Source organism: Protopterus annectens, chromosome 15.part0 (assembly GCF_019279795.1).
Source record: "Protopterus annectens isolate FY-2018-M chromosome 15.part0, PAN1.0, whole genome shotgun sequence".
Taxonomy (NCBI): domain Eukaryota; kingdom Metazoa; phylum Chordata; order Ceratodontiformes; family Protopteridae; genus Protopterus; species Protopterus annectens.
Genome location: NC_056749.1, coordinates 265,638,129 through 265,651,100, shown reverse-complemented (window position 1 = coordinate 265,651,100; position 12,972 = coordinate 265,638,129). Strand labels below are relative to the sequence as shown.

Genomic DNA, 12,972 nt, shown 5'->3' with positions numbered 1-12,972 from the left:
ACAGATCGGGTGGGGGAGGGGGCATTATCTAGGCAGGACTGTCCAAGACACATGGCCAGATCACGAGGCTCACCTGCATATCAGTGTCCTAGAGATGAGAGCAGTGCTTCTAGCGTTGCAAGCACTTCACGACTTTCTTCCTCTAGGGACGATAGCAATCCAATCGGACAATATGTCAGTGGTATGGTATCTAAACAAGCAAGGAGGAACCAGATCTTACCCCCCTTTGTCAAGAGGCTTTTTGTGTTTGGAAGTGGGCGGTATGTTCCCAACACTTTCTAGTAGCAACGCATATCCCGGGGACAACCAGTGTGATAGCCGACAAGCTCAGCAGGGCAATCTTGATGCCTCACGAGTGGTCTCTGAATCAGGAAATAGCACAACAGATCTTCAGCAAATGGGGACAGCCTTGCTGCGATCTCTTTGCCAGTCCGATCAACGCCAAATGCAGCAGCTATTTCTCCCTCATCCCCCCTCTGGGGGAGTCGATTGGCCCATGTGACTCCTTTATGCATTCCCTCCCTTTTTGCTCATATCCAAAGTGATACAGAAAGCAAAGTTATTGGGAAGCAAAATGATTCTCATCACTCCTTACTGGCCTCGCCAGATTTGGTTCCCCTTTCTCGGGCCTCCTCTACTAGACGATCCATGGACTCTGGACCCAGTGCCAGACCTCTTGACACACACATGCCACGCTCCCTTCACCCCTGCCTCCACACCCTCACCTTGACAGTGTGGCTGCTCTACTTCCATCCCTAGTCAGGCTTCATGATCTTACACCTGCTGTGACCCACATCCTTACGTCTTCTCATAAACCTTCCACTAGGAAGTTATACACTAGCAAATGGAGAAGGTTTTCTATCTGGGCTAAAGAAAGAAATGTAGATCCTTACACAGCATCCATCCCTATGGTTTTAGAATTTTTGTCTGAACTTTTCCATCAGGGATCAGCTGCTGCCACAATTGGGGTTGAATTGGCAGCGATATCTAACTCTCATTTGGGACAACATGAATCTAATCTGATGTCCCACAAATTATGTAAAACCTTCCTTAAAGGCGCTACTTTGCTGAGACCTCCCTTTCAGGAACCTGTATCTCCTTGGGATCTAAACTTTGTTCTGTCCAAACTAACTTCCCCGCCTTTTGAACCCGCACATTCGTGTCTATTGAAGTTTCTGTCTTGGAAGACTTTGTTTCTAGTAGTCATCACATCAGCTAGACGAGTATCAGAGTTACAAACATTGTCAATTAAGCCTCCTTATTTGATTTTCCACAAAGACATAGTTTCCCTTCATACAAATCCTTCCTATATCCCTAAAGTTTGCTCTCAGACTAATTTGAACCAAACCATAGAATTACCAGTTTTTTCCCTAATCATTCCAGCACTGCAGATTACAAATTTCATCAGCTTGATGTTCAGATGCAGTTACAGTTCTACCTTCACAAGACTAAGGAACTCAGAAAGTCAGATCAATTGTTCGTATCCTTTTCTGAATCTGGAATAGGTCTGCCAGTCTCTAAAGTGACCCTATCTAATTGGATTTTGAGTTGTATTTCCTTCATTTACTCCTCCAATGGAAAGACTCTACCGTTCAAGATTAAGGCTCATTCTACAAGATCCCAGTCTACACCTGCTGCCTTCAAACCAGAGTCCCAATTGACAGTATCTGTGCAGCAGCAACTTGGGCTACCCCTCATACCTTTATTACTCATTACAGATTGGATATGACCTCAAGGGGGTAGAGCCTCCTTTGGTTCCACGGTACTCAGGAATATATTCCCATGAGCCACCCAAGAATAAGGTGCTAGGGATGCTGTCCCATATGTAAGAATGAAGGTGAGATAGGACTACAGAACATAAAGAAGTTATATACTCACCATAACATTCCATGTTTGTAGTCCATCTCGCCCTTCATTCTTAAGAATCCACCCACCTACCCCCATCCTGGTAAGATCTGGAGACCGGATAGTGTTGCCTTGGTAGGGTAGAGACCTTTCATTATTGTTGTTATTACTGGATACTTTTATTTCTATCATTCCATAGTTAGCAGCAAACAAGATCTGGGGATTGTACTAGTGCACTATGGGATACCTTCCTAGCCACGAGCCAACTAAGAGACTTTGAGTAAATGACTTCTTTTTTTCTTTGCCATCATCAGTATATATAAAACAAATAGCAGTTGGGAAAGGTGATATCTATGCTGATTCCTGTATCCTTCTTCGAGAGAGGAGCCCACGCACATTCATTTTGCCTCTGGCTCTTCATACATCCTCCTTATTAACCCTATTATTCTGTTAGGGAATGCAAATGCCATGATTTTCCTACCCCTAAAATCTCAGCTGACTGTAGCAAATGCATTCTGTGCATCAGGACTCACCAAGAGTAATGGTGTTTTCTTACTCTCTGCTTCCCTCTGGACTTTTACTTAAAATGCTTGTGCTGCCTACTTAGCTTGTTTTGTTAAGGTTGTAAAGGTTTGAGTATAGTAATTCATATTTGAAGTACAATAGGGTAGATTGTGTAGGTCAGTGGCCCTTGTCCAGTGGCAAATTCTGTGATTAAAGCTGCAAATTATGTATTTGAATGTGTGCCCTGTCTGCTGCTGCATTTCCACTGTCCCACAAATGTAAACAAACCGCATTAATAACTTTGTTTGCTTTTTATATGAATGATATACCAAGATTTGTGTGTCCTTGTTTCATATGTTTTTTTTTTTGTTAGGTATTCATTTATCGTCTTTTCTGGAAGAGTAAAGATCGTCCTCGAAGAATTCGAATGGAAGACATAAAGAAAGCATTTCCTTCACACTCTGAGAGTAGCATCCGAAAAAGGCTAAAACTCTGTGCTGACTTCAAAAGAACAGGTATTCACTTTATGACATTAACTTTGATGTCCTTGTGAATAAGATAATTGACTGCACGTCTGTGACAAATATTAACTTGCTGTTTTAATTTAGTACTGTTAAGTCATAAGGTAATTGTGTGTGTGTGTGTGTGTGTGTGTGTGTGTGTGTGTGTGTGTGTGTGTGTGTGTGTGTGTGTGTGTGTGTTTCCTTAGCAGCACTCCTTTGTCAGGTGTGGAATACAGTTTAACATCATTACTACATTATGAATACTCATAAAAAAGGCTGTTGGATGACAAGGTATGGAATCCCAAAATGCCTCACATAAATCGCCTTATTTTGTTTGTAGGGTATTTTTATGTTAACTGTTTTCAACTTTGCACAATGTCCAGTTCTCCTGTGTATATATAGGTTCATAGGTTCATACTAGGCTATCTGCCCTAGGGCATTTATAAGCCTAGCCAGAATGTGTTTGGCTTTCGCCACCCATTTTAAATTTATTTTGCTATGCCCTTTTTCGAGGTTAGTATACTGTGCCTCTGTCTAACAGTGACACAGAAGTGATACCCGGGGTAAACCTACGATCTCCCATCCACTCATCAAGATTCCTCTTGAAGAGAGTCAACGAGGGACTCTGCCTAACCTGGACTGGAATTTTATTCCAGAGTGAAGGGAGCCGCTGGGTTATGAATCTGGCCCTCCAGCATGTCCTATTTATTTCATTGCTGAGGTTCAAGTCTCGAGCGTGAGCTCGATGGGATTTGGATTTTCTGAGGTGCAGCATGTCCATTAATTCCGGGTTGGACATGGCTTTATACGTCAGGCACAGATCGCCTCTGAACAGGCGGTATGCCACTGGGTAGAGCTGGAGTTTCTTTAACCGGGCAGCATATGGCATCTGTTTGAGCCCTTTGATCCTCTTGGTGAGGTACTTTTGGGGTCTTTCCAGTTGCTGCAGGTGTCTGGTAAGGTACATCCCAAAAGGGGCATTGTACTCAATTATGGGCCTGATGAGGGATGAGTAAAGAGGCACAATGACGTCCCCTGATCTAGATGTGAATCCCTTCATGATTAGGTGGGCTATATAAAATGTTTTTCTAACCACTTTGGCCACGTGGTTGTCAAATGAGAGATTGCTATCAACTTGGGTCCCCAGGTCCCTAATTACTTCTTCTGTACTTAATGGATTACCACCTATGTGGTAATTTGTGGGCACTTTGTTTTTGCCAAAGGGGATGACTATACACTTTTTGGCATTTAGCTTGAGGCCATGGCTCTGGCACCAGTTGTCTGTTTCTATGTGCCTTTGTAGGTAGAATTATCGTTCACAAGCACACTGGAAATGTGGTTAGGGCAGATAGATTTCTGACTCGTATTATGCTCATCTGGAACGCCATTTAGATATCTGCCTTTCTCACAGTTCTGGCAGTAGACTGTTGCTTATGTATGATAGATATCAGAATAAATGTGGTTATTTGGTATATTCCACCACAGTAAAGAGGCTATTTAATCATCAGAGGCTTGCAAATGGTAGTTGATTTGATTCAGAAATGCAGGACCATTTGGGAGGGCAGTGTTTATTATCTTGACAGGGTCACTGATAAACTGTGAGTAAAAAGAAGAAAGGTATACTTTAGGGAAGCAAAGTCATATCTGTGATATGTTCCCCTCTATTTGTTTACACTTTTATTTTAAGGCTTCATTCTTGGGCGTTATGCTGCTTTGTATTCCTTCATGCATGACTGAACTTGAGGACAACATCTTCTTGCATTGCCAGGCTCTGTGCTACCCTTTTGTACCTGCACCCTTTAGATATGGTTATGATGATATCTGATGTTTTAGATCCTATGTTAACTACTTGAACACCACAGCCTTAAATAAACTGTTCAGCATCCTTTTATAAACCAACCCCAGGCTTTCACTTGATTTTTAAAATTTCTTCTTGAAGTAGTGATGACTTTACAGAGGTCCTAATGGAACACGTAGTAAGTACAAGTCCAGCAGATGTTTGCTTTACCAAATGTGAAGTATAACTGAACTTAGTTCAATGGCACTCTGTCAGGATGGTTATCATTTATAAAGATTTCTACCCGAACCTCTGCACGTGTGTTCTTGCAGTCCACTTACTCATCACCATTGTCGGAACGCCTATTAATATATGAAGAATGTAATATTTGATATTCATGGCTAAGGAGATTGTATGCTATCAGTTTCATCTTTTGTTTCCAGACTGTACAGGAAACTTGACCACATTATGTACTGGAGACGAAAGGTACCAGTATTTTGAAGTCGTATAAATGTAAAGCACACCCCCTTTTTCATAATGAGATGACTTAACCCATAAGGCAGACTACCAAACAACACAATAATTTAGTCTTAGAATATTCTGTTATGAGCCCTACAAATGTTGTATTCACCAGGATGAGTTAGCTGACTGTCAAGGGCTAGGATCCGCCATATCCACCAAATCACACATGCACTCAAGTCATTGCTTGACAAGTACCAGTATGACTCCCGAAATAGTACATGTGGGTATAAATCACCTGAGTTGTACCTCCCTGAATTCTTGGAATGTGTGTACCATGCTGGTATGACCATAGCATTGACCAGCATTCCACCTTCTCCAAGGGTGATGCCACAGTACCAACAGGAGATAATTGATTTTAGTAATTGGTTTAGTTTTTGGTGTCACTCCAAGGAAGTACAGTATTTATCTGCGGAGGAGGATATGATAAGCAGGCCACACTGCTTTGCCGAGGATGGTCTGCACCTCTCTCCCATAGGTTTTTGAATATTGACTAAAACCAAACTGGTAACCCTACCATCATATCTAAACCAACTGAGAATAATCTAAAAGTGTTACTGCTCAAAGACAAGAGTCCAAACATGAATCTCCACTCTCTGCATGCTCTCCTCATCCAGAAGAATATAGACATCTATGCAATTACTGAAGCTTTGATTTAAGGATGTTGAGAGCACCCTGCCTGTGCAAGGTGCCATGTACACATTTAGACAAGCTACTGCACAGGTAAGGTCTGTAGGTGGGGGAGTGTCAATTTACATCAAACACAAACACACCTCAAGGCTGGTCAAACAGTATGATACACTTGAGTTTGTCCTCATCTAGCTTACCATAAGTGAAGGTCCATACCATAGCCTTGCTAGCTGTAGGGCCCCCCCTCTGTGATCCAGGAAGCCCATACCATATACTTGTACAAACTGGTGGCACACTCCATTCAGTCTAATCAACACATTCTTCATGGGTGACTTTAAGTACCCCAACATTAACTGGGAATCATACTTAACCTCAAACACGCAAGCCCAGACATTCCTGGACTTTGTCAACATAAACACCCTGGAACAGCTATTCTGCATGCACATAGGCGGGTACAAGTATCCTTGCTCTAATCTACAAAAAACATTGACGAATGATGCACTTCGTCTAGTGGAAAGTCTTAATTGGTCAGATTGGATCACAAAGATGTCTCCTTTGAAATAAATGTTAAGCCTGAGACCCAAATATTCCAAGGCTAGCTAACTAGTAATAAACAACAGTGTAGGAAAATTCCAGTTCCCTACAAACCCAGAGAACACAGCTGCCCATCACATTGATACATCAAGCCCCATTGTTAGCCATATTGTGAAAAACAGGCTAAAATTGCAAATAAAGCACTTACAGTAATTTTGAAGTGTTAACATAGGTCAGGAAACAAAGATAGAGTCAAAAAAACATTTGTTTTAGTTCTAGGGTGGAGTTTTCTTTTAACTGTTGTTTCAAATAAGGAGGATCCATCAAAGGGAGCATTCATGAATGATGCCTTAAAGGGCTCCGTAAAATCGCACATCCACATTCAGGCATGTTTCCTAATGGCTATGCCTGAACTGGCAGCCCATGAGGGCCTAGACCTAGTCATTACCAACATAAGTGACCAGTGTTCCACACCTGAAGTCAGCTCCTCGTTGGTCAGATCCGACCATAAGCTAATCAACCTAGATATCCAAAAATACAGCATCCATGGGACCGGGCAACATCCCAGGCTGCGTTTTACACGAACTTCAGAACAAACCCGTCAGGCTTTGTGCCCACTGAATGGTGCACAGCAACAGTTATCCCACTCCACAAAGGGGGAGCCACCACTGATCCCGGGAACTATCACCCTATTAGCCTGATGAGCCACATGGAGAGTATCATCATAGAACTCATAATAAGACATTGGTAACCTACAAACTCTGGACCCCACTCAGTTCGGGTGTGTGAAAGGCAGATCATGCCTCCTGTACCTGATCGATTACTTTGAGGTAGTCACCAAAGCCGTAGACGAGGGTAAGGTGGTTCACACAGCCTATCTTGACCTCGCCAAGACTTTTGACACCATCCCTCATTCTGAAATTATAGCTAAACTCACTAAACTAGGTATAAATCCTTACATCACAAGATGGGTTGCCAACTGGCTCACTGACATAACCCACACTGTAAAAGTTGCATACTCCAAATCTGACTTCAAACCAGTGACAAGTGGAGTACCACAGGGTTCAGTCCTGGGACCTCTACTGTTTGGTATCTACTTCTCTGAAGTACAGACTAACACAGAAGGCCTTTGGCTAACGAAGTTCACAGATGACTGCAAACTTGGTGCCATAGTCGAGTCCCCAAATGATATGGACATCCTAAAGAAGGGCCTCACTGAGACAGATGCCTGGTGTCAGAGCCATGGCCTCAAGCTCAGTGCCAAAAAGTGCATTGTCAGCCCCTTTGGTAAAACCTCTGTACCCATGAACTACCTCATAGGCGGCAGTTTACTTAATGCCGAATGTGTGATAAGAGACCTTGGGACCTAGGTGGACAGTAGTCTCTCCTTTGATAATCAAATCACCACAGTAGTCAGGAAATACTTCTACGTGGCACACCTCATCACAAAAGGATTCTCATCCAGGAAAAAAAGAGGTAATTGTTTCCCTCTACTCAACACTCATTAGACCTATTATAGAGTACAATGCCCCTTTTGGAATGCACCTCAAAAGACATCTGCAGCAGCTGGAAAGGCCAAAGAAGTACCCCACAAAGAGTATTACTGGCCTTAAACAGATGCTCTACACTGACCGTATCAAAAAACTCCAGCTTTACTCCGTAGCATATCGCCTGCTCCGAGGTGATCTCTGCCTAACATATAAAGCTATGTCAAACTCAGAGCTGTTGGACATGGTACACATAAAGAAATTCCAATCCCTCCGGGCTTATATGCTGTAGGGACCTAAACCTTGTTACCACAATAAACAGGACATGCTGGAGGGATAGATTCCTGTCCCAGAGACGTCCCGTACTCTGGAACAAGCTACCCATCTATGTCAAGCAAAGTTCCTCATTACCACTCTTCAAGAAAAATCTTGATGAGTGGATGGGAAGTAGGAAATACACTCCGAGGATCACTTATGTGGCTCTGCTCGACAGGGGCACAGGAAAATAACTTTCTTAGGTGGCGTAAGCCAGGGAACATTGATGGCTAGGCTTACTTAGGCCAGTAGCCTAATACCTACCTATGAACCTTCAGTTGCATGTGAAATTAACCCCATGGACATGTTAGTAATGGATTATAGGGTCCCAGTCATGAAGAAAAGGACTTCTGTTTCTCTATAGACATGGGCACTGGGGGAGAGTTAGAGGGTTTCTTTATTACGTCCCTCTGTAACCTTGTAAAATGTGCCAAATCCAGCAACCATAAAGTGAAGGTTCCTGATGTATACACTTGCTTCCCAAACTTGTTCAACCCCTAGACTCCCTGTTAGGGGGATGGACAGAGGAACTCTGCTCAGCCAACTCCTCCTTAGTAGCTGCCCTAAGAACCATGGCATCTACAGGAACATCCTTTGTCCCATGTAACCTGTCTGATGGGGCACTAAGAATCTTGTCCGGGCACTTAGGGTTCAGTTCTGTGGAGTCCATTTTCTTCCAGTCTCTGCAGGAGACCAGGTCTGCCAATTCATTTGCAGGTGGGATTAACCCAAGAAGTAGATGGTCCACACCCGAAGGCTTCAAAGAACACTGATTCTTCCTGGGAAAGGTTTTGGGCAGACCAACCACCTTTGTGGCAAAGGATCTCTAAGATGTCTTTGAATGAGTCATCCTCAGTTGGGGTTCTAGGAGAACTCTTCCCATCATCAGAATAAGTGTCTTCTGTGAGGGATTCTTGTTGGGGAAACCATGTGCCTACTCTTGCATGACCTCTTCAACAGTGTGCTCTGGGGAAGTGTCAGAAGAGATGGGAAATTCCCTGGTGGGAACAGCTTAGAAGCTTATCTGGGCTTGCTGTCCCTGAAATGTAAGATGTGAGTAACCAGACACAGGATCCAAAGGAGTTTGGGGGCATGGATCCGAGGAAGGGTCAAAGCCAGTGTAGGTTATGAACAATACCCTTTCCGCCACTTGGAAAGATGAGGGTCCAGGAGACACTAAGGGCATTCCCACTGAAGCTGAAGCTCTCGGATCAGACAAACCCCAAGGAGTCAGAACTGAGCTATTCAGTGCTGAGGCTCCAAGAGGAAGCGACAGCTCCAAAAACTTTGGAGTTGACGTCAATCCCTTGGATCCAACTCTGATGCTTCAGCTCCAAGAACCATCATGCTGCAACAGAGTCGGAGCCAATAGTGTCAGAGATGTTGCCAGAGTTGAGATTGTCAAAACATTCAGATCCTACAGTTTGACTGTCAGTGCTGTCAGGTCTGCATGTTGGAACAAAGAAAGAGCATGAAGCAGCTAGAATGAAAGCCTAAGGCTGATGGATCTGATGGGAGCTGACAGGATCCCCATCTGGACCTGTGTTCTGAGAAATCTTCTCATCATTCTATCTACCTCTGTCTCTGATAGACTGTGGGAAGACCTAATCGAAGAAGGGGTAGAGGGTGGCCTGGAAGACTTTTTAGGGGTCTCCTGAAGAAAAGGAAACCTTAACTTTGAGAAGAACTGCTCCGGAGGAAATTTAGGTGTACAGAGCTAAGGAGACTTGGCAACAGCATATATAAGATCTCTGAAACCTTTAGATCTGTGCTTTTGGAAACATTTGCAGAGGAGTTTCAGAGGAAGGTGCAGACTGAGGAAACTTTGAGGAAGAATGTTTCTGATGCTCCCTAGTCTCTCTAGTTTTCTGAGAGGGGGGTTGAGCCCCTGATGACAAAGTATTAGCAGAAGAAGCAGAAGCTTGGAAGAAGGCCTTTCAGTATTAGTTTATTCCTGCAGTCACTAATGGTCGTGGCATTAAAAGCTGCACAAATAAAGCAGGAGGTATCCAGATGCACCGGCCCCAAACAGGACATGCACTCCCTGTGGGCATCAGAATTTGGAATCTTATGCCACAGGAAGTGCACTTTTTTTTAAATCCAGTAGGCTTAAAAGCCATACTGAAACTAGCAACTCAAACAGCAAAAACTAGTCGAGAAGCAAAAAGTTAGTAAAAAACTAACTATAATTATAACAAGACTATAGAAAAACTTTTTTTTCTTAAAGTAAAGCAAAGGAAATTAATACCAACTATGTTACAGAACGAATACCTCAGGAGGTAAAGAAAAATAAATTACCAGCAAGTAAGCGTAGAAAATAGGTAAGGGAAGAAATGTATATAAAGATACAAAAATCAAATGGAAAAAGTCTTGAAACTACAAGCTTAATTCACTGATGGAAACCCACTGGAGCTCAAGAAGTCATAATCCCAACTGATCTTAAAGATCAGCAAATGAGATTTCAGGTAATGCAGTGATCAGGGGCATTATGGGTAAGGGAGGAGCTCAAGAGTCTGATACTAGAAGCTAAAGAAAGTAGCTGAGTCGGATCCAATTAGTTGAGGAATCAATGAAAATAATAACATCAGATAAACTGCTTTTCCACCCTAACTGACTTCTACCCCTCACCTCTTGGTGGGTAGGCAGATTTTATTTAGGGGAAAACTGTCTCATGGTCATATCAGTTGTAGAGTTCATGTTTTCTGATTACAAAATAGAATTCAATATCTTCCCTCTTTTCATGAGAATGTATAGTATCCCAGCAGGTCACTTGGTGCTGGCCTTTCTCCTGACTCAATGAGCTGTAATGAAAGGTCCCAAGAGGAAGAGGAAAAGGTTTTATTTCTGATACTGCTGCTTGTTTCCCCAAAGGAATGAACTATGGAAGCGTATTATGTATTTATCCAAACCAAAAGCATTTTAAGGGAACCAAAGTTCAAAACACTCACCTTGAAGTCCCTCTTTCTTTATCGGTGTCTGACGCAGTCAGAACTCTGGACCTCAAAGATGCACTATTCATGTTCATGCACACAATGTATAGTGAAGATTCCTCAGATCCAGGGCTATGGATTTCCAGTTTGTTTTTGCTGTTCGGGGCATCTAGTACTGCTATGGCCATGAAATGCATGACCCCAGATAGTAGCCCTTCTAATAGTCAGGGCTGTGGAAGATCTGACACCCTTCTCTGTTAGGCATCTGTTTTAATTAGGGCAATATACTAAAAATTTTGAAAAAGATCAGTAAGCCTAACTCATGGAAGTTTTATTTGACAAAGTGGAGAGAAATTTCCATTTGATGCAGTAAGAACTGTTTTGACTCCAACTCAGCATACAGGACTGTAACTTTTAACGATGCAACATTAGTAGGACAGTGATAATCCAGAAGGGATCAAAATGTAAGAAAATACTGCCATTGTTAGAGGACCTTGATGCAGAGAAAGCAGGGATTTTTTTGGGTGTGGCAATTAAAGTATTTGCATTCCATGATACAATGATAGGGTTAATTAGGAGGATATATGAAGGATCTGAGGGGAGAGGTCCTATCTGAGCAGTGTTTGAAGACAGGACCCATGCAGGGTGCCTTCTTCCCCCTTGTTATTTGCTTTAAATTTAGAGCAATTGGCAAAGGAAATAAGGGACTTAGACATTCAAGGATATTGTTGCTATGCTAATCAAGAAAAGTTGGCTTTATTTGCAGTTGATATTATGTTGTACTTGATAAATACTGAAAATGACATTTTGATTTGGTGGAACATTTTCAGGCAGTTTCAAGTCTTTTCAGGATATAAAGTTAATGAAGATAAAAGCTATAGCCATAAATTATGTTACCCATATAGGAATTCGTGCAGCAGTACCCATATTTATGGGGACAGAATATGATGAAGTATTTAGGTTTATGGATTAAAAAAAGATTTTGTTATGGCAGTTAAGGATATATTGGAAGAGACCTAAAAGATAATATAAAAATTGAGAAAATGGAAGCTCTTGTGTATAGACGTGGATAGTAAGATACAAGCAGTGAAAATGTTTTTAGTCCCTTTAGTTTATATATATAGGTACAGGCATATTTTTCTCAACCATAGGAGAAGTTATGGACAATGATTAATAATGATTTGAAGGAATTTATTTGGGAGGGGAAGAAGCTGATAGTTAAGTAGGATGAGTTGATTCACCCTGTAGAACAAGAAGGTGGTTTAGGATTTTCCGATTGGTATGGAAATTTTAGTTATACAGTTAAGGCTAATATAGATAACTCAAGCAGAATGTTGTAAATCAATGCAGAGATGGATGATGATGAAGCAGGGTGGGGGTGTTCAAGAAGTAAGAACAAAGTAGGATTTTGGATGCAGATCCTTAAGGAGAATAACCATATTGAGTATTACACTCATAAAGTTGCAGAAGGCATTTAAAAAAATAGTATGGAAATGGAGAAAGGAAATTTCACCAATATGGATGGCTGCAAGTAATGGTACAGAAAATAGGCAAGCGGGGAATTTTATTGAAGAAAACTGGAAAAGGAACGAAGTTATTTGGAATAAGTAACTAGACAGTGAAAGGTAATATAGTGGGGTGAGGCCAAGCAAATATTTGCTTTGCAAGTTAGAGACTGCCTTCCCTATCAAAAATTGATAGAGTATAGGGACAGGCAAAGAGAAAGGGATATGGTAGTTCTAAGTGAAAGATCACATCTGATAGAGTTTTTAATCAAGTCTGGAACTGAAGCCACTGGTAAAAAGGAGGTAATAGGGAATACAAAATAATGCATGATAACTACTATACTCTCAGAGGAGGTTAGAAAAGACGGCAGACTGGAAAAGCAATTTACAAAAAAAAAAAAAAAGTAGGATGTAATATGTATG

General features: G+C 42.0%; 1 protein-coding gene across 1 annotated transcript in view; it reads left to right on the top strand.

The window, feature by feature from the left end:
* TAF1 (TATA-box binding protein associated factor 1) overlaps positions 1–12,972 on the top strand; it is a 2,792,652-nt gene that overhangs the window by 1,205,692 nt on the left and 1,573,988 nt on the right. Inside the window, exon 18 of the mRNA XM_044057257.1 lies at positions 2,723–2,864. Coding sequence (XP_043913192.1) covers positions 2,723–2,864 — 142 coding nt within the window. The remainder of the gene's footprint in view (positions 1–2,722; positions 2,865–12,972) is intronic.